The sequence below is a fragment of the Triturus cristatus genome, chromosome 11 (genome assembly GCF_964204655.1).
Source record: "Triturus cristatus chromosome 11, aTriCri1.1, whole genome shotgun sequence".
Lineage (NCBI taxonomy): Eukaryota > Metazoa > Chordata > Amphibia > Caudata > Salamandridae > Triturus > Triturus cristatus.
Window position 1 is genome coordinate 644,118,043 of NC_140594.1, and position 21,569 is coordinate 644,139,611.

At 50.2% G+C, this 21,569-nt stretch overlaps 1 protein-coding gene across 2 annotated transcripts in view; it reads right to left on the bottom strand.

Annotated features, from left to right (window-relative positions):
* PASK (PAS domain containing serine/threonine kinase) overlaps nt 1–21,569 on the bottom strand; it is a 1,318,755-nt gene that overhangs the window by 694,269 nt on the left and 602,917 nt on the right. For both annotated transcript variants that reach the window (XM_085634144.1, XM_085634145.1), the window contains exon 10: nt 8,039–9,681. In XM_085634144.1, coding sequence (XP_085490270.1) covers nt 8,039–9,681 — 1,643 coding nt within the window. The remainder of the gene's footprint in view (nt 1–8,038; nt 9,682–21,569) is intronic.

Genomic DNA, 21,569 nt, shown 5'->3' on the forward strand with positions numbered 1-21,569 from the left:
TCGGCATCGAGGAAGGCTCCGAAGACTGACGGTCCATCCAAGGTCGAGTCGGATCCCCAGCCGGCGCTGGAAACTGCCAAGAAGGTGCCATCGGCATAAAGGGCAGAAAGGGGGCCTGAGCGTAATGCTGCGGCACCCCTAGCGTAAACGCCATCGGACCCACGGGACCAGTTGCTGCTCCGAATGGGAAGGCCGCCCTATTAAAAATACCATACATGGCATTCAGAAAGCTTGAGGAATCTGTACCTGGAGCCGGGAATTGGGGATAAGGGACCGTCCCTGTATCCCCTTGTGGAGTCACCGGCGTCGGCTCCGCAGAATCATCAACCGGAGCCACAGAGTCATCCGTCACCGGAACAGCCTCCTCCTGTTGTTGCTCATCCAAAGGAACATCAGACTCCACTTGACCCGGAGTCGAAGCCTTAGACGGAGCCGGTGACGGCGTCGGGGAACGAGCTGGAGCCCGCTTCGGCGAGGGAGACTTCGGAGACTTAGAAGGAGAAGGAGAAGGTGACACGTCCTTGCTCCGACGTCGACGGAGCGAAGCCGACCTCGACTTCCTGGACTTCGAGGACCGACGCCGAGAAGAATGCTTCCTCTTCTTGTGGTGTTTCTTTGACTTCGACGACCACGAAGTCGATGACTCCCACCTGGACTTCTCCTTTTTTCTCCCTCTCTTCTCCTCACCGATCTTCTTCATGAAGAGCTTAGTCTTCCTCTCCTTCAGCGCTTTAGGATTCATGCTCCTACAGCACCCGCATTCTTCCATGTCGTGGTCTGAAGAAAGACACCATAAGCAGTCCTGATGCGGATCCGTCATGGACATCAGGCCTCCGCATTCCCTACAGGGCTTAAAGCCCGACTTCCTCGTCGAAGACATACTGAATTTTACACAGTAACACAGCTAAACTACAAAGTAGCTAGAGAGCACTGGAAAAAAAACGTTGCGCGTCGACGGCGCGGAAAAAAGGGAACTGACGTCATCACGCCGACGTGGGCTTCTTATGGCTCCGATGACGTCGTACGGAGTCGCGTGCGGAGCCGATGCATTGTGACGTCGCCCACGTCGACGTGGAGTGCTGGGAAAGAAAAGTTCCGTGGAATGCTGGCGCAGGGGATATTCACAAGGTGAGGAATCCACTGGCAGCTGTATCCATCGGAAAGCAACCGCATGTGCACGGCGACAGAGAAGACGGGCGCAGCACCAGGTAGCCAACCAGTCAACCGTAGCCACAGGTTTAATGAGCAAGGGCCACCGGCAAGCTGGACACACCCAAAGCGATCTCCCATGAGGGAGAAAGAGAGGGAGAGAGAGAGAAAGAGAGAGAGAGGAAATCTGGGACAATCCCCAGAAACCACTGCAGGGAAACGCAGCATGGTTGCCATCTCGGGTGCGTACAAAGCACATAGAAATATATACAAAAGTCAAGAAAGTGATAAAGGGAAAACTGGAAGAGTAACCCTAGAGAATAGAAAGTCGCCCAAGAGGTATCAACGGCAACAATGTGAAACATAGCAGGACATACAAGTCCATCCACAAAAGAGGGCGATCCCAACCTCCCGATCGGGAAAGAAAAAACGAACCACCGTCACACAGGCGGGAATACTGACTTCCACACTAATGAAGAAGAAGGAGTCAGTAACACTACAGGATGATGCTAGAGGTCATCCAGAGACAGAGTATGTCTGTAGAAAATCGCAGGAGTGGCCAGGAGGAGAAACACATGAGCTGTGTGCAGCAATGAACAGACAAACCTGAGCCCAGGCCGGGGATCGGCAGAGGTAAGCAACGGGTGCAAGGTAAATGCAACAGACACAACCCTGGCGAAAACTCTACCGCCCATAGGCAGACCCCAGAAAGGGTATGCTGAAGCCCTTCCCAACATAAGAGTAGGAGACAACACCATAGAAAGTGAATGCACCCAAGACAGTGGCTCAAGGAACACTACAGGACCCCGTGGTAGCGCACACAGCCAATGTGGACCCACATGTGGTGCCCGTCAGGAACACAGAAAGAACCGATCTGCAGCAGAACAGAACAAAGCGCCCACAGGGACGCGTACCCACGCCCAAGACAGCCAACAGTGCTGGGGTAGAATGAAGGCGGAAAGATGAGCCAAATGCAAGGCAGTAGGACGTGAAACCCCCCTGGGGCGAGCCAACAATACACCGGAGCAGACTGCGTCCACAAGGCGCATGTGAGTGCAACGGAATAACCGTAGGCAGTAAAACAGAAGCTCCAGGAGAGGGCCACGCCAGTCCGTGGGTCTCAACAGAGGAGGCGTTCTACCACAGCAGGAAGTACGGAACAAAGGGAGATGCTCACAGCATTACCCACAGGAAAAATCCCCTGAGGGATAGAAAATAACACAGACCTCCTGGCAAGGAAGCAGCTACACAACAGCTAACGAATACCCCACACAGGGTACATCAAATCCCTATCAAATGCAAGGGATACCTCTTGAGACAAGCTCATAGTCAGAGATCAAACAGAACCATATAAACAGCTGGCCCAGCTGTACCAAAGGAAGGAAAAACACGGCTGAACAGCCATACAGCCCATCTGGGAAAAAATGTCTTGAACCCAGAGACGGAAATCATAAAGGCAGTGACAATACTGCATACGAAAACACAAGTCCACCAAGAGGACTAAAAACCTGGCAGTCATGGAAATCCAGAGAGGAGGCGCTGGACCGCCGAGTCGGCATGTTCATCAAACAGATGAACCCCACCAAAGGGCAGACCCCTGAGTCACTCTCGAACATTCTCGGGGAAACTGCCGTTGCATAGCCATGCATGGCCACGCAGAGCAAATAACCTGGCCATAGCTCGACTCACGAAGTCAGTGGTGTCCATGGCCGACCAGATGGAAAACTGCGCCATGTCATGGCCATCACGAATAAGCCGGACCAGGTCTGCACGAGGGTCCTCTCGCAAAGAGGGAAGGAGTTGGTCGACTGAGTCCCAAAGGGCAAAAGTAGCCTGAGCAAACGCACAGGTCATATTTAGGGACCGAAGACCTAACTGGTGGACGCAAAGACATTGCGGCCACACGACTCAAACCACCTACACTCCCGAGTGGGAGGAAGCAACGGAGGAGGAGAGGAAGCAAGCGCTGCCTGGACTACGAGTCTTTGAGCCCTAGGATGGAGGCACAAACGCACAGGGTCCCCCGATGAGGGCCTGGCCCAAGTCCCCAGAAGGGGGACTTGACCCGTCAAAAGGCAACAAGAGCTCCACATCCACCATGCCCTGGTGGAGAAGTTCCAACAAAGGATCCGAAGGCAAGGAGACAGAGGACGGCTGCATCTGCAAAATATCCGCCACCCTGCGAACCGCCCTCACAAACTCTGCTCTAGCCTCCGTGGCCATCGAAGGCGGAGACAGCAAGTCATCCGTTGGGGACAGCTGCAAGCTAATCCGTCAACCCAATGACAGAGGCCCTCCAGAATAATGAGCCGGCCAGTGTCCCAAGGGCCCCTGCTCCGCGGAGCATTGAAAAAACACTGAGGGTGGAGAACCCACTGGGGTCACGTCCTCCACCAGCAGAGGAACAGCCGGGGACAGAACCGGCGTTGACCGACGTCCAGATGGGGTCAGATCGACGTTGACGACCCCCAAAGGGGACTTATCCGCCCGGTGTCGGACCGGTGTCGACTCGACCTCCGCCAAGGCAGGAGCTTGCGGGAAGTAACAAAGTCGACTGGGAGTCAAGCTCCACGCTGCAGCCACATCCAGCGACGACGCAGTACGTCCCGCAGGGCTGTGCAGAGACGCATCAGGAGGGCTAAACATCATAGTAGGACGCCCCTACAGGCCGTGCCCCGACTTCGCAGTGACCCCGAAACCGGAATCAAGGCACTCGATCAGCACCGAGGGAGAAACCACCAGCGAACCTCCAACCGGAGTCCTTACCTCCACTGTGAGGCACAAAGGCGCGCCAGAGAGAGGGTGCGGCCCAAAGATGGCCGGCAGAGCCCTGGAATAGGCCTCCATCTGGGTCCGAGTAGCCCCAGCACCAGGAAACGGTGGGTAGGCGGGGGCTGACTCCAGAGGGCCCATGTCCGGTGAAGACCGGGAACAGCGGGCCCTGACGTCAGGCTTGTGTGAGGTCGACGACCTCCGTGACGTCTTCCGGTGCTTACCTGAGATAGGTGAACGATGTTCACGGAAACGACTCCGGGACCCGTCCCGAACAGAACCCTCAGAGTGGGAGGAAGAACTGCACCGTTTGGACCGTTCCGCTGGAGACTAAGTCCAGCGCTGCGAGGATTCTGACCGGGACAACTGGGCGGACATCAATTTCATCTGTCATTCCCGCAAGGACTTTGGTTTCAGCTGCCGGCAGGCGTCGCACTCAGCGGAGTCGTGGTGCTCGCCTAAGCACCACATACAGATCCTGTGTGGACGCACACGACTTGAAGCTCGCAGGCATCGGCACACTATTCCAGATGCGAAAAGGCACTGTGAAGGCCTGAAAACAAAACAGGCCAGAGGAACTGCTTCTCCCTAATCCGCGTAGGGATGTGGAAAAGAAGTAAACTGACATCAGCACGCCGGGGAGGGTGGGGGTGGGGAGACTTATATGGCTCAATTGAGGTCAGTTCCGTGGACCACGTCAGGACGGAGCCAGGCGACACTGCCCCCCAGTGTACAAAGGCACTGCTGGGGAAAAAAGTTTTCCGGATCCAGTCTGACGCCTGGGAATATTCGAAGTTAAGGAATCTGCTGCTAGATGTCTCTATCAGATACACTGGTTTAAGATTACACCTAACCAAAAAGAAAACTGTTAACAAATGTTTGTGACTTATTAGATCAACTCGATTTAAAAATGATATTATTAAACGTTGGTCACACTGGGTGTAAAACAAAATGGTATCACTAACCTACTAAACATGTGAAGGACAGACAAAGCATGATTAAATAGAACTACTCTGGCCACCTCAAGCGATATGCTTAAGTGGTGTCAGTACGGACTGGTTGGTGAATACAGATGTTCACATTTTCTTACAGCTAGGGTTACACTTGTGTAATGTCCTCTTATAAATTTTGGGTCAATGTAGGAGGAGAAAGGGGTGAGTGAGAGTTTACAGCAAACATAGTAAACAATATCAGTGTGATAGATGACAAGAAGCTGAAAATCTTAAATTGATGAAAATCAGACAGCTTGATGACTAATGCTACTTCACAAAGTCTGTGCAAAGGTCCACCCACATCTCCACTCAGGATGTTAACTTGGAATGTTAAGGGTTTGAACATCCCCAGCAAAACATGCCAAATTATTGCATATGTTGAGACACTACATTGACATAGTATTTTTATAGGCGAAGCACCTCTTATGACAGGCCCCTGATAATGTGGGGAACTGGGGAGTTCATAGATTCAATCACTCTTTCTCCACATACACTAAGTGGATAAGAGGGGATTGGCCATACTGATTTAAAAAGTGATATACTTAAAACAAATCCGCACTCTATCAGATCCAGATGGCAGATATCTATTTGTCCAAAGACTCATTGAGTTGACACACACATAACTCTGATAAACTTGTATAGTCTAAACCAAATTACCACATTTACTGTTCAGATGTGTTGAAGAAACTAGACTCCAAAGGAGGCTTATCTACGTTGATACAGAAACACTGTTTGCTGGGATTGGAACAAGAGAAAAGTAAGGGTAGGATAACACAAGTTGGCAACTTTGGAGGAAATATTAGCCAGCTGTCTGAAGCTCAACACCGACAAATCAGAAGTAGTGATCTCTGACAAGAACACCTCACCTTGGGACTCCAATTTGTAGCTGGCCAAACTCGGACCCACACCAAGAGACAACGCCAGGAACCTCTGACTTATCATCGACAGCAAACTAGACATTACTGCACAAGTCATCGCCTTTACTGTATCCTGCTTCCACACCCTGAAGATGGGGAGGAAGATCTTCAAATGGCTCCTTAGCAACACTACACAAACTGTCACTCATGAACTAGTCACCAGCAAGTTGGACTATGGGAACACCCTCTACAATGGAATCATCAAGCAACTCACTAGAAGACTAAAAACCATCCAGAACCAGTGAGCTAGATTTATCCTCAACAACTCACACAGAACTCACATCACACCACACCTCAGGGAACTACACTGGACTCCAATACATACGTGTGCTCCATTCTAACTCCTCACATACACATTCAAGGCCCTACACAACTCAGGCCCCACCTACCTGAACAGTGGCATCTCCTTCTACCAACCATACAGACATCTCTGCTCCACAGGACTTCTAGTCGCACACAACTGACCCATACATAGAACCAGATCAGGATCACAAGCGTTCTAATACATCACTCCTAAAGCGTGAAATGACCTCCCACTCCAGTCTTCTTGAATTTCGCAAGAAGCTGAAGACCTACTTTCCAATTAACTAACCTACCATAGGCAGACCTAGGCACACTCACCTGCTCAGCGCCAGTATACCCTCTTGCGCGATAGTGCACTTTACAAATACACATAGCATATCCAAGGGTGATGGCAGAAGTAGGAATGATAAAAAAAAGTGTGCATAGCTGATAAATTTCAAAGGACTTGAAGGACTGAAAAACTATATTACAAGAACTGACTGATCCCCTGATACCAGCCCTCCATGAACTCAATGTTGGTATGAACTGCTGGGAATCTAAAATATCAAACTAAGGAGCGAAGAAGATAGAAAAATAACATGCCTATTGAAATAATGTGACTGATGGATGAGGGAACATGATCTGCTCAGTGGGCTGAACACCAAGGAACCGTGGGGGCTAGAAACAATTATAACTGGCCATGTCAAAATGAGCATAATATTGTACGTGGCATGCAGCATTAATGCACAATCTTTCGTGACTGCATTCCTCATTGTATATTTTACCCCACTAAGAATAATTATTTGGTATAAAACCTCATTTGCTTTTTTTTAATGCGTTCTGTAAAAGGATGAGATTGTATTATCTGTTAACTTCACGATGCAGCTAACCATTAGCACTATTTGGAATTCAACTGTTCAGGATTAGTTTACCTTTCATGACTGAAATATTAATAAAAAATGGACAATGGTAAAGTTCTGCAGAATGGTTTAGCTATGTTGTCATAGTGGTGGAACCCATATTACACAGGAACTGTGAAATATTTTCCATATTGCTCTCCAAATTATTTTTTATACTCCGTTTTATGCAACAAGAGCATCTAAACATATGTAGCACACAGTCTCAGTTTTCACTGAAAATTACTTTTTGATGTGCTTAGAACTTCGGATCCTTTTGATGAATCTGCCCGAAATCAGGCATTAGCTTAATCCGTCCAGCTATGGTGCAGCCTGACATGTTTAGGGTGCAGCCTGACATGTTTAGAGCACATCTGCCCAAGGGAAGGGAAGTAATAGGGTCTGAACCAAAGTTGCATTTCCAATATAACTCCTAAAGGAAAGTTTGCTTACCCTTAAAGAAAAAACTACTCAAATGATCACTCCTTTACGAATGCTGAATATTATGACAGTGATTTACAAACAAAACAAAATGTGACTGAGCATAAACTGACAGAAACAGGATAATGTAAAGAAACGGTACACTATTTTTTCTAATGCGTGTTATTTGCTAGGCTTTTAGTGATTATCAACTCCCCCATCATAGCAGATATTACAGAGATTTTCCTCACTTCCAACTTAGCCTTCTACCCAACAGCTCTCATTTTTCCTGTTGACCAGTACATTATCCCCAAGACATTCCCCTTCACACACAGACCAGGGATTGCACTTCTTCCCGGAACAATCTTTCAATAAAACATAATTCCCACTCTTGAACCTCAGACAATATGCTCAAACCCATTCATTATTAAAACAGATTATTACACTACAGCGATTTGCAAACATAACCTTAAGCTTTTTCAAACTTGTAAGTATGCAACAGTTTTATGTTGGGATTGAAGTCCATCATTATTTTAAATGGTCACGTCAAATATTGGGCAATATTTATTATTGTGCAAACACAGTAAGAAAAAAAATACAGTTCACTTACTGAGCCTGGAGCCATCTCTGTGGTAGCAGGTCCCAACATAATTCCCTTCCAAAATATCAGTGGTGCTGTGGAAAGATTTTGAAAGAAGCATGGTGCCAGATTTCACAGGAGTGGATGTCAGATGACTGTCTAAGCCTTGCAAGGAACCTTCTTGTACACACCCATCTTTCTCTAATAATGGATAGTTTTGTATATCTAACTGATTCTTCAATTGATCTTCAGATTCCTTTATGGCAATGTTTATCGGACCATGGTCCTTTGTCGAGGCTTCTTCCTCAATAGGAGGACCAGTTAATTGAGATTTGTGGAGTTCCTGGGTCTTTGCAATGTGTTGCAGGTCTTTTTTAGATACTACTGGCAAGGGCAAATAGCAGCTCCCAATCACTTCATGTTTGTTTGCCAGCATATGCACCTTCTGCTCCTCTAAAACGTGGTAGCTGTCTGTGCCATTCACTAAGTGTGAATGGGACAGTGGAACTTCATGTACATTGAAATGGACTTCACATCTGTCTTTATCAAAGATATCGCCTACAATGATGTCAAATTGTGTTATGCAGGGAGAGGAGGACCTCTGACATCCTTCATTGCTATTTAGAGAGGGAACGATTTTCTGCTGAACTACAGGAAAGTGTGTGCATTTTTCAATGTCCAATATAGACGAGGATGACCTTATGAGCTTATCATGGCCCTCTGCAGACGAACCCAAAATTCCACCAGCTATACGTTGATTCATGTCGTAATTGGAATCTACTACAAAGGATGAGGAGGATCTCAGCATTTTTTCACATCCATCTGTAGGAGCACCAAAAGTTGCATCCGCAATTCGGAGGTCTGTGTTTGTGTTTGTTATGGAAAATGAGGAAGCTTGCAGGGGCTCAGGGCTCGAGCATGAATACTGCCCTGGGAGGCACTGTAAATTAGCTGTCAAATCCAGTTTATTTAAACCGTAAGTGAGATCAATTACTTCAGTTCCTCTCTCTTGAGACTTCTCTTTATTCATACAGTTTCCTACAGGATAAAGAACAACAGCACCATGAGGTGGCACACATTCAGGTGATTCAACACGAGGACAGCCCTTTGTTATTTGATGGCTACATCGACATTCTTTACAAGAGGTTTGCTCGAATGTACAATACTCACAATTGCTGTTTTTTCTGTTATCACCACACTGAGTAAACACAGGATGTTCCCTACCTTCCCATGGCTCATCCAGTGTGGGAGTCCCAAAAGAGGTGCCAAACGCACTGCGATACAGTAATATTTCATCTTCTGTGTAATACTGCAGCCCATGAGGATCCAAGGGAGGAGTATGAAATCCCTGAGTATCTAATCCCTCAGGTCTATTACTTGAAGAATATTTAATTGGGGTGTCTTGATTCCCTCTAAAATCTTCTGGGAGCATACAGCCTTTGTGCATCAAAACCCCCAGGTCAATGTCACAAGTTGCTTGAGGAATCTCTTCCATAACTTGCAGCCTACTGTGGTGCTCTTGTGGACCAGCACAGCATGGCCCTTTTAAATCAGACATATTACCAGTCAGGTTGCTGACTTCAGAAATTCCCGTTGTACTGCAAATCTCACTTCTGCAGTGGTCTGGTTGTTCATTCTCAGCTGATAGGCTGCCCTCAGCCAAGCCATTTCTCCTGCAAATAAATAAAGTTTTGTTAGGATAGTAGACAAAATGTTAGGTTTTCATTAGAGGCATTACGAAGCAATTGAATTATGTTGAACAACAGAAAAATAAGTATTTAAAGCAATTGAGTATAATTCTGTAAATGAACTACATTTGTCTTGACAAAGTATTAAAGACTTTAAAGACTAGTTTAAATGGCATATACCGCCATAATAATGTATTTGCATATGTTATATTTTGAAGAAATTGTGGCATTTTTGTTTGGTTGAGAGAGAAGAAGAGGGATGAAAAACAAACACTGCTTGATGAGATCCTCCCTTTATAATTATATCCTATCAGTTACCTTATTGCTCATGTTGTAATTATTTGCATAATCTGTAAACATATAGATGGGGACTTATGACGTAGTGAAGAAGCACTAAATAATGGAGCAAAAGGAAACACTACCTATTACTAATGGTTGTATTACCGTGGCTTTTCTCTCTAAATTCATAAAAGGTAGCGCTTCATGTGGCAGTGTTACGAATATCTGGAATAGGGAAATTACTCATTAAAGGGCCTCAGCTTCTATTCATCAGTGCATGACATGCTCTCAAGGATCCATTTCTGATAGGTGGCCAGGGATGTAGACAGGTGGACAGTTGAGGTTATATCTCCTACCCAGTACTCTTTCTGATCACTAGCCAGAGGAACTTGCACTCTTGATCTCAAATAATACTCCTATAGGTTGAACCCAAAGCATTCCTTTGGAGGCCCGATTGTATGCGGTGTTCCGGTCTGACAGCGAATTTCAGAATACTTTAATCTCCACACTGATTCGGTGACCAGCAGACTGGGTGGAAAACCTTTAAGGCAGCGATTATTAGCCTGTGGTCCACCGACCACTGGTGGTCTACAACTCTTTAGAAAATAAAATAACAACATCAGATTTATAGGGCATATACACATAAAAGAAAAATTGAACATTTTAAAAAGCTCTGCAAATGTGAAGCAATTTGAAATTCTATGTCAGGACCGGAGGCTCCGATTATGCTTCTCATTTCTTTACTAGAAGCTCACAGCAGCCAATGAAAACACAAATAGAAAACCATGTGATAACCATAGAGTCCCAGGGTACATAAGGTCCCTGCATGAACATAGAGTCCTCTTTCTTTGCTGCTCCGCAGCCAGTTAAATGCCCTTTACTTTCCTTATGGTGGAAGTGTTGTATAGATGAATCGTGTTGTTTTTATAAAGCAAGATTTCTACCGATCTTGTCGGTTACAGGCTAGCGCTGTATGAGAGAAGTTCATGGTACCTGTTGCGCTTAAGAGTTTGTTCTGAAGTATTTTGGGATTCTGCCCCGCCTCTCAGAGTAGCGATCGTCTCATTATTGGTGCGTGTTATTATTAGGGAAAGGAGTAACGGTCGACTTATTCTGGCACTGGTGAGAAATATTGTCTGAGCGCTGAGCGCCTGCCTTCGCGCTCCGAGTAGCAACGCGCAGTGTATTTAAGGTCTGCCTGAGCGCTTACCTTCGCGCTCCGTATCGGCAAAGCTCCGACGCTGGTTCGCGGTCGGGTAGTGGAGCGGGAGGCCCTGAGGAGCGAGGACGCGCATCTGAAAGACGCGCGGTCCTCTTTCGATTTCTACGAGTCTCGGCCAGCGCGCATGTGCGGCGGCCATTTTTGCCTGTGCTTTCAGCCTTTCGGCATTGAGTGAACGCGGGGACAGCGTTTTTATGTCTCAGACCCTCGTGCTTTATGTATAAAAAGCATACAAAGGCTCGTTTTCAGCTCCTCTAACGCCCCATTTGTTACACATACTGTGGGGCTGTATAATCAGTCATAGGCTCTGCCTAGAGTGGATATTTGTAGCAAGCTTCGCCTCCCTCCACGTCTTATCTTGATTTCAACTCACTTTAAGTGATTTATTGGAGCTTGCTTGGGGTTCCCACTCCCCCTGACCTCTTCCACTTACAGTACCTACCTGGCCTAAACCTTGCGGCCGCAAACAGTTCTCCAGGGTCACGGAGCCCACTCTTGGGGTGGTATAATATCGGAATACTACAAGGAGGACTATTACTGTTATGAAGAGGAACCCTCTGGGTTTGTAGACCAAGACCTTGTTGAGGCTTTAGATGCGGGCGTCCAGCACTCCGTGAATTCAGCGCTGGTAAGGGCGATTGCACCCCTAAAATGCCATCTGTGCTCCTATGCCAAGCAGCAAGGCTGGCTTCCTGCGCCAGGCTCTCGAGCTAGATCTGGGGGCAAAGGAAAAGCGAATCCCCACTCTGCGGATTTTGCTAAATTGGCCAAAACAATGGCAGAACAGGAACGCTCTGCGTCCAGTAGAGAGGCCACGATCACGGAGATTTCACAGGAGGATGGTGATCAAGACACCTCCTCGGACCCTTCCACTGACCAAGAGGAGGCTCCTTGTCCCTCCAAAAAAGCTAGGAAGGAGAAGCACTCTGAACCGGATCCGTCCCCTAAGGTCCTCACCTTTGAACCCGCCGAGATAATCCATCCTAATTCCACGGCTTGGCTGCCACCCCAGGAGGTGGCAGACAATGTGCATTCACACCTGCGCCAGGCGTTTGAGAAGGACGTGCGGGCAGGACTACGGTCTGAGGGCCCTAGGCCCGATCTCGCTGACAAAGTGGCAGAAACGCCAGAAGTGGACCCGTCAATGTTAACATACCTAAGGAAATATTCTAAGGACCCCAAGAAGGGCCTTGACAGATCGTGGCGGTCCTGTCAGGATAAACTGTTGGATGTATCGGGACCCCTGACAAAAATTCTTGAGCTTGGCTTTAGGGCCAAAGAATCGTTCCGTTCAGTGGATCCGGATGAGCTGATTGGTTGGGCTCAAAGGGCAATGTGCCAACTTGGCAATGCCAACTGTGCGCTTTCAGCGGAACGGCGCCGTTCCATTCTATTAAAGTTGGATCCCAAATTGGCTGAGTTAGCCACATTGGAATCAGGGCCTCTGGCTCAAGGCCTCTTGATTGGGCAACCCTTCTTGAAGGAACTGACCAAGTTTGTGCCCACCTTCAGCTGGCTGGATAAGGCCCAGGGCTCACTCAGACGGGTGTTCCGCCCGGTTTTTGGCAGGGCCGGACGGTTTCGTGGGCGCTCGTTCGGCCGAGGGAATTCTCAAGGCGTCCAACGTGGCCAGAGGGGAGGTTATCAAGACAACTCCAATACCTCCTCCTTCTACCCTACTCGACGAGCCAGGAACAGGTTCCGCAAAGGTGGCAGATTTGGTGGCAACTCCAACAATCAACAGGATGCCGGAACCTCAGGTGAGCCTGATCCCTTATTCCAAGGTGCAGCTAGGGGGCAGAGTAGGCTGTTTTCTCAACAATTGGCGCGAGATCTCTCAAGATGCATGGGTACTAGAGATGGTGCAAGGGTACAAGCTAGAGCTGTACAATTCCCCCACGCAGAACATTCACCCTTCCCCCCTGTCTTTTTCCCAAAGAGATCGGACCTTTATCTCAGCAGAGATCAAGTCCTTAGTAGAGAAGGGCACGATAGGGGTTTCCTCTCTTCACCCTCGGGGTTTTCTAAGCAATGTCTTCCTAGTGGAGAAGAAAGGGGGTGGATCCAGATTGGTGTTAAACCTCAAAGACTTCAATTTGTGGTTTATTTACAGACACTTCTAGAGGGAAGGGATCCATCTATTACGCGATCTCCTCCAAGAAGGGGACTGGATGGTCCGGCTGGACCTGAAGGATGCGTATCTATCCGTTGCCATCTTTCCCCCTCCTCGTAGTTTTCTCCAATTTTTGTGGCAAGGAGTTTACTACGAGTACAAAGTCCTACCGTTCGGCCTGTCGTCAGCACCTTGGTGCTTCACAAAACTTCTGAGGCCGGTGGAAGAGTCCCTCAGAGCGCGGGGGTCCGCCTCATAATATATCTAGACGACATCATCATTTTGGCAACAATCCCCCAGTTAGTTCAAGTACACCTTGTAATAAAGTAAATCCACACCAGATGAAGATATGTGGTAAGAGATGGCCGCCAACCTTTCCCACAGCCTTCAGTCCTTTTTCAATTGCTCACTGACCTTCAGATGTCGTGAAGCATACAGAGACCACTTTGATCCTCAGTACCTGCTCAAACAGCTTTCCACAAGGCTCTTACAACCGCAATTTCCCACTTTTCACTGCTTGAACATGCTTCAAAACGCTCGATCCTCATCCAGCACGTCTCTGTAAGTTATCACCTTTTTTTCTCTGAAATAATCCAAGCTCTTCCTTCTTTGTTGTTGTTGAGGCTGTCCCATCCTCGTCGCCAGTGTAATAAAGTAAATCCACACCAGATGAAGATATGTGGTAAGAGGTATTTATTACAGCCTCAACCAACAGCCAGCATATCAACTGTCATCATAGAACCCTCACATGACAGAACCTCAGAACAAGCTGGTTCCATGCCTAGTGTTCTGGCATGGAGCCATGTTACATCATTACACACCTCACTTGGGCGATCAACCTGTTACAGAATTTGGGGTTCATTGTGAATCCTCAGAAGTCAGTACTGATTCCATCCCAGTCACTCGAGTTTCTCAGTTCCTCGTTAATTCGGTGACGTGCCAGCTTCTGCTTCCGATGCTAAAAATCAGGAGTATCAAACGGGAGCTGAAGTCTACACTTCGCAAGCAGACGATCTCCCTGAGATCATTGGCCCGTATAGTGGGCTTGTTGGCATCTTCCATTCAGGCGATCTTCCCGGGCCCCCTTCACTACCGAGCCCTGCAGCGGCTAAAAATTCGCCATCTCCAAAGAGGCCTCAGTTACTCGGAACAGATTCCCCTCTCGGAGAAGGCGAGGCTGGAGATGAACTGGTGGTTAAACCACATGGAGGCCTGGAATGGCTGAGCGCTATTCAGATCAGCCCCGGATGTGATAATCAAATCCGATGCCAGGCGGTGGGGTTGGGGTGCTCGTTGCGGCCAGTTGTCCAAGGGTGGTCGTTGGTCGCCGGAAGAGCTACGGTTACATATCAACTGCCTGGAACTATTGGCTGGTTCCTTTGCAATCCGATGTCTTTCTCTGCAGAAAACGGACTGTTGTATTCTTCTACGGATGGACAACATATCGGCAGTGCGGTATGTCAACAAACTGGGCGGTACCAGGTCCCGAATGTTTGCAGAAATTGCCAAAGATTTTTGGCACTTCTGTCTTCAGAACAGAATCTCGTTAGTAGCGGAATATCTACCGGGCTGCAACAACGAGGTGGCAGATTGGCACTCCCGCCATCTACAGGATTTCAGCGACTGGATGCTGTCTCCCCGAGTGTTTCAAAACTTGAGTCAACTATGGGGTCCCTGTCGGATACATTTGTTTGCGTCTCGCCTCAACAGGCAGGTTCCTCAATTTTTCAGTTGGAGGCCGGACCCAGAGGCTCTGGCCACGGATGCATTCCTACAGGAATGGCCGCAGGACCTATGTTACGCCTTTCCCCCATATATGATGATCCCCAGGTTGCTAGCACGAGTCAGGGCTCATCGGGCGGATCTCATCTTGATCACTCCTCTGTGGAGATCACAGGCGTGGTTCCCGGTCGTACTAGAAATGTGTTGTGCAGTCCCAGTCCTTCCCCGGATGGAGAACCTACTGTTGGACCCTCGTCAGAATCCTAATCCATTGGTGATATCGGGCCAACTTCCTCTAGTGGCCTGGCGGGTTTCAGGGACAGATGGAAAATCCCAGGCCTTTCTCGCGAGGCTGACAGATTTATCACAGAAGCCTGGTCAGCCAACACACATAAGAGATATGCTTCCTCTTGGAAGAGATGGTGTGATTGGTGCTCTCAACGGCACGTGGATCCCGCTGCAGCACATGTCTCTTTAGTGGTACATTTTCTGGCCTCTATGGCGTCCTCAGGTTTGGCATACAGAACAGTCAATAATTTTCGTTCCGCCATATCGGCAGGTCATCTGCCTTTAGAGGGCAAACCCATAGGAGAGCACCCGTTAGTGTGCAAGTTGCTTAGAGGCATTCGAATGGTAAAACCCCCACTTCCTAAATATTCTCAGTTGTGGGATGTCTCCATTGTCCTTAGATTCTTGGAAGCTTGGCCTCCAAATAAATACTTATCCCGTAAGCAACTCTCGGCTGAGTTGACAATGTTACTATGTCTGGTCTCTTGTAAAAGAGTTTCCGACGTACGGGCATTGGACTTAGAGGGGCGTAGATATTCCCCGGAAGGGGTGACCATCATCCTGTCCAGACGAACTAAGTGCAGCACTGCATCGGTCACTTACCCAGCTTTTCCGAATAATCCCAAACTGTGCGTGGTACAATGCATTAAGGATTATGAGGTGAGTACCGCTGAATTTCGTATTGATATGCAAGGTCAATTGTTGATTGCTCTCCAGAAGCCTTTTCGCCCAGTGGCTCCGGCTACCTTGTCTCGATGGATGCGTTGGCTTATGGATGAAGCAGGGATAGATGTTTCTAAGTTTGGGGCACACTCAGCCCGAGGAGCTATGGCCTCGAAAGCATACTCATCAGGCGTTAGCCTGGCAGAAATCATGCATGCAGCTGATTGGTCTACTGAGCATACTTTCAAAGCATTTTATTAAAAACCTATTGTGGATGTAGCTTCTGTTGTGGTGGCTAAGCTTTGAACAAGCATAATCGGAGCCTCCGGTCCTGACATAGAATTAAAAATTTGCAAATATTCCTGACAAGAATTTTCAATTCTATTAAGGACAACGGAGGCGACGATTATCCCACCCGGAGGACATTTTATTGATCAGATATGTATGTTTATTCATGCTCGTATATTGCATAAATTTATTGTTTCCCTCCCTTATTTTGTGCTGGTTATGTAATGGTGACTTTTACCACATAATTGGAATGCCTTTTACAGGTTGTCCTTCTTTTATTTCAAGGACTTATAGCAAAGGAAGCCTGAGTACGGTTCAGCTGAGAATAGCTGGTATGCAGCTCTTTGGTTTGCACAAGACGGAATTATCTGGATCGGGATCTAGTTCAAGCTTGCAGCCCCGTTGGGCCCCAGTTCTTGGTTGAAGATGTCCTGGTCTTACGATGATCCTTCAGGAGCAGGTCATGAATGGACTTAACTGTTATGTTTACAAAGAAAGAGGACTCTATGTTCATGCAGGGACCTTATGTACCCTGGGACTCTATGGTTATCACATGGTTTTCTATTTGTGTTTTCATTGGCTGCTGTGAGCTTCTAGTAAAGAAATGAGCAGCATAATCCTCGCCACCGGTGTCCTTAATAGAATTGAAAATTCTTGTCACGAATGTTCGCAAATTTTTAATTGAAGGCAACAAATTAAGATGGTATATCCGGAGTTCGATTCGTGGGAGTAGCACGAGTAAACCTATAGTGGAATGGATGAAAGGAAGCTTCATTTGAAGCACTAGTATGCGTAAACGAAAAGAGAGGATGTGTTATGAATAAAAAAGGCAAAGTAGATGGGGGCGTGGCCAACACCGATGGGGGCGTGGCGAACATCGCAGGAAAATGGCCACATATTAGCTGAGCTCCCGGGAGGCAGAGTCCCTTTCCCCAAAAAATCCATGACACAAATCTGTTCCACGGCACCAACGTGCATCTAACAAGGTCAGTTTCCCTACTGACGTCTCCGGTGCTGCTGGCTAGGCTATGTAGGTTGCGGAGCCCCAGAGACCCGACGAGGCCTGTGCGACGTGCGTCAGCCTGCAGCTAAACGTATTAGGAGTTTCGGAGTTGAAGTGAGTGAGAGGGGCAGATCGCAAAAAGGAAAGCATCCCCACCCCCTCGCCGAGTCTTACTGTGTGCTGCCGGGCCGCCCTGCCTGCTGTCCGCCCCTAGACCTTCTGTGCGGTGACATCGGCTGCGGGGCCGGTGAGCGGTGCGTGGCAGTGTTGGCGGGGCCCTCAAAGGTAAACAGGCCCGATCGAACATGCGTTGAGGAGAGCACAGAGTGGCACCTCTGAGGCCCCCATGCAGAGCCCTGTTCAAAATCACAACGAGGGGCTATAGGAGCGCTGCTCTGGGACCCCTGCACTGTCAGGGAAGGCGTGTATGGCAGCAGTGAACGCATAGCTGCCAAGGTTTCAGATTGCCATATGTGACATTTTCATAAATTCAGTGTAATTATGAGTGACACTTTCTCACGAGCAAAATCAATCAATGAAGACGAGGGAAATATATCAATATCAGAAATTCCACTAGTCCTGCTAAGTACAACGCATCAAGAGTTGGACTAACGCACACAGCTGCCAAGTTTTTAGCATGCATACCAGTGACATTTTTATGTTTATACTCTACTTATTAGTGGTACGTACGTCAATCACGTGTAACACTTTTATCAAGAGAAGTTAGAAAGAAAGCGTGTATGGGACAAAATATCAAATCACCATCCATGTATTGTAACACCTAGATTAGATCACCAAATCCACCATAGGACAGTTTCGGATTTCTAAAGCTGTTGTGCATCAGGTTCCATAGTACTGTGGTTCCTCTAATTTTTTTAATTACGTTCAAAATTATTTGATTTCATTAATTGCAACTAACTGCCCCACCATCATTAACAACCTTAAAAACTCCTTACTGCTCTCTTGCCCCCCCATCCCCCATCATTGAAATTCCTGCCCAGAGACCTCAAAATAAACATACCAGAGACAGGGCAGAGAACCGGGGAGGGGCAATAACAGGGCGTTCGAGGAGGAAATAACACAGGACCTAAGACAGGGCAATAACAACATCGGAGGGGGCAATAAGAAGGAATCAAAGGGAGCATTAATAGGGAGTAAAGCAGGCAATAACAACGCATTAGAGGGGACAATATTGAGCCATCAGAGGAGGCATTAATTAGACAATAGAGGGGGCAATACTAGCATCAGAGTTGGCAGCAAGGGGGACGTGGCTTGGCGCGCGACTAAGATGGTCGCAGCCCTGTAAAGCTCCGTCTTGTTGGTGCCCTTATCCTGGGGATTCTCCTGCAGGGGGCCCCTCCTGGGTGCTGTGGGCTGCGGCGGGGGCGGCTCGTTCACCCCCCGACACATCGGCGTGGCGGTCGGCACGCATGGGCATTGTGCGGACAGCTGGGGACGCCTGCGAGCTACGGCCGGCAGTTGAGGAGTGAGGCTGGAGTGAGGCGCCCGGCAGTGTGCCCGACTGGACACCGCGGCTTGGCGAGGGCCCTCTGGGCCGCGACAGTTACGGCGCCGGAGACCGGGACCCTGAGGTAGTGCAGAGGATCCGCAGGGGTGCCAGTGCGGTGATGCGCTGCGATGGGTCGGCATTGAGGAGCCACGCGGAGGAAAAGGTGCCTAGCGCCGACCGTGTAGACGGCGGGCAGCTCTGACCGGCGGACGACCTGGCCGGCCGTGGAGAGAACGGGGTAGGCCTGACACCCCAGCGGGAGCCATCCTGCGGTCCGGAGCCCACCGAAGCGTGATCGCATTGCTGTGGAGGGGGAGGTGCTCCCCGTTGCGACACCCGGCTGCCTGTGGAGGACTATTGTGAAGGTAACGGGAAGGCCGGGGAGTGAGACGCCGCCCGGGGCCCGCAGATAGCGGTTCTTCCACTGCTGCCCACGCTGCGTGTCCTGGGAGTGCGACGCCTCGCGCAGGGTCGTTGCTGGGGGCTGACTGGCGGTACCCAGGCGCTCGACTACCGGCGTGGAGGCCCACACGTGAGAGTCTGCGTGGGAGTGTAGCGAGTGGATTGACGGTGCTGCCTGCCTGGTGGCACGAGTCGGATTGGGACATCTCCCCCTCCATTCTCTTGTTGGGGCTGTGGACTCGCGGTGAGCCAGTGGCGACGGCGCCGCTGCGGAGGGAAGACCGGCTTGGGCTGGGCTGGACTTGGTCGCTGGTCGCGTGGACTGCGGGCGGATGCCCACTGCGCAACAATTAGTCATGGGTCGGCTGCGCAATGCCCAGAGGGATGGCCAGCCGCCGGCAGCCGGCCCAGGCCGGGTTACGGCGCCTGGGGACCCTGGCCCGACTCCACAAACTGAGCTACTGGCGGCTAAGCTGGACTCTGTGCTGGCCGCGGTGGAGCGGATCGGATCCTCGCTCGAGCAAACATGATCTTCCCTGGAGGCCCGCATTGACAAGGTCACCGTTGACTTCACGTTGCTCCACGCGGATCATCGCAAACTGGCGGACAAGGTGACGCTGCAGGGGCAGGCTCTGCAAGACGTGCGGCCGGTCGTGGCCACCCACACGGCCACCCTCCAGGACCTAATTGACCACATCCATGCCTTGGAGGATCGCGTGGACGATGCCGAAGGACGTTCACGGCGCAGCAATGTGCGCGTGGTGGGCCTGTCGGAGGGGGAGGAGGGGCGGCAGCCGGAGCACTACGTGGAGGAATGGCTGCGCGTTCTGATCGGCCCCGAGAAGCTTTCGCCGCACTTTGTAGTGGAGCGGGCCCACAGGGTTCCAACACAGAGGCCCGGCCCCGGGTCTCGACCTCGGCCCTTCCTGTTTAAGCTCCTTAACTACCGGGACAGGGATGTGGTGCTCCGGGAGACCCGGCGGATTGGTAACCTCACCGTTGGCAGTGGACAGGTACAATTCTTCCCGGACTATACCGCCCTGGAGCAGAAACGCCGCAGCAACTATCTGGCGGTCAAGCGCCGCCTGCGTGAGCTGGAGATATCATATGCCCTTTTGTTTCCTTCCCGTCTGCGGGTGGTCACCGCCGACGGCACCCGGTTCTTCCATACACCATCTGAGGTCTGGGACTGGTTGGAGGACACTGGGCGCAGCGATGGCCGGCGGCCGCCGGACGTGGAAGCGGCTCCGCGGCGCAACAGGAGGTCTCGGCAACGCAGGGGGAGAGGACACCGGCGAGAGGAGGGACGTAGCCTGGGAGTGGCCCCCAGCCCGGAGAGGAGCAGAATGGAACGGCAAGAGGCGCTGGAGGCGGTGGCCACTCTCGGGTCCCCGGACAGCAGGAGTGGGGAAGCTACCCGGGAGCAGGGCGGACTGGTGGCCAGCGGCTCCTCTTCCCCGTCCACTGTAATATCGGATGACCAGCTGCTGCCGCTGGTCACCCCACAGACATCGGACCACGTAATGTAGGGCATGGGTGGTGGGGAGGTTGGGGTCATCGCCAAAGGTACTCCCCAGCGATGGGCCCTGACTCTTGTGGGCTGACGCCGCTTGGCCCGGGCCTGTGGGGTGGATGGAGTGGTGGGGGGTGGACGGGGGGAGGCCTGTTGTCGGGTTTCTGGAGGGGTTGGCGGGGAGGATGGGATGAGGAAGGGGCGGCCGGGCTCGTGTTTCTCTGTAGTGGGGTGCGCGCCTGTGGTGCTAGACGTTCCCGACCACGGGCACATGTTGTGGGGGCCGCGCGCTCCTCAGGCTCGCACTGCGCCCTGGGCAAGGGAGTCCCTTGCACCGCATATACACAGGCACCTTTACAGGGGAACACACACACGCAGCGACCACCACTCGCCCGCCCCATCAGCCACAATTAGGCTCAGTTTAATATTGTGAGCGTTGCCTCATGGTTTGGACGAACACCCGTAGAGGGGTTTGCCCTGATGGTTACTTTGGCCTGTTTGGTCTGGTTTTGTGTTTGATTGTACGTTTACACGATGTTGTTCTGATGGGTTATCACTGCAGCTCCCTACATAGTCTAGTGACGGCCCTCTGCCCCCCGCTCTGGGGCGGTGTCCCTGGCCCCTGCCGCAGATCTCCACTTCGGATCTACACATGGCTGTTACCAATGTAGTCACATGGAATGTCCGGGGTATGCACACGCCGGCGCGCAGGTACTCGGTCTATGCATACATGCAGCGACACGCAGTGGCCATAGCTCTCCTGCAGGAAACGCACATGACACCGAGGGAACTGGACAGGCTGCGCATGCGCTGGAGGGGACAGGTGTATGGCACTACATGCTCGGCGCACGCTAGAGGCACGCTGATATG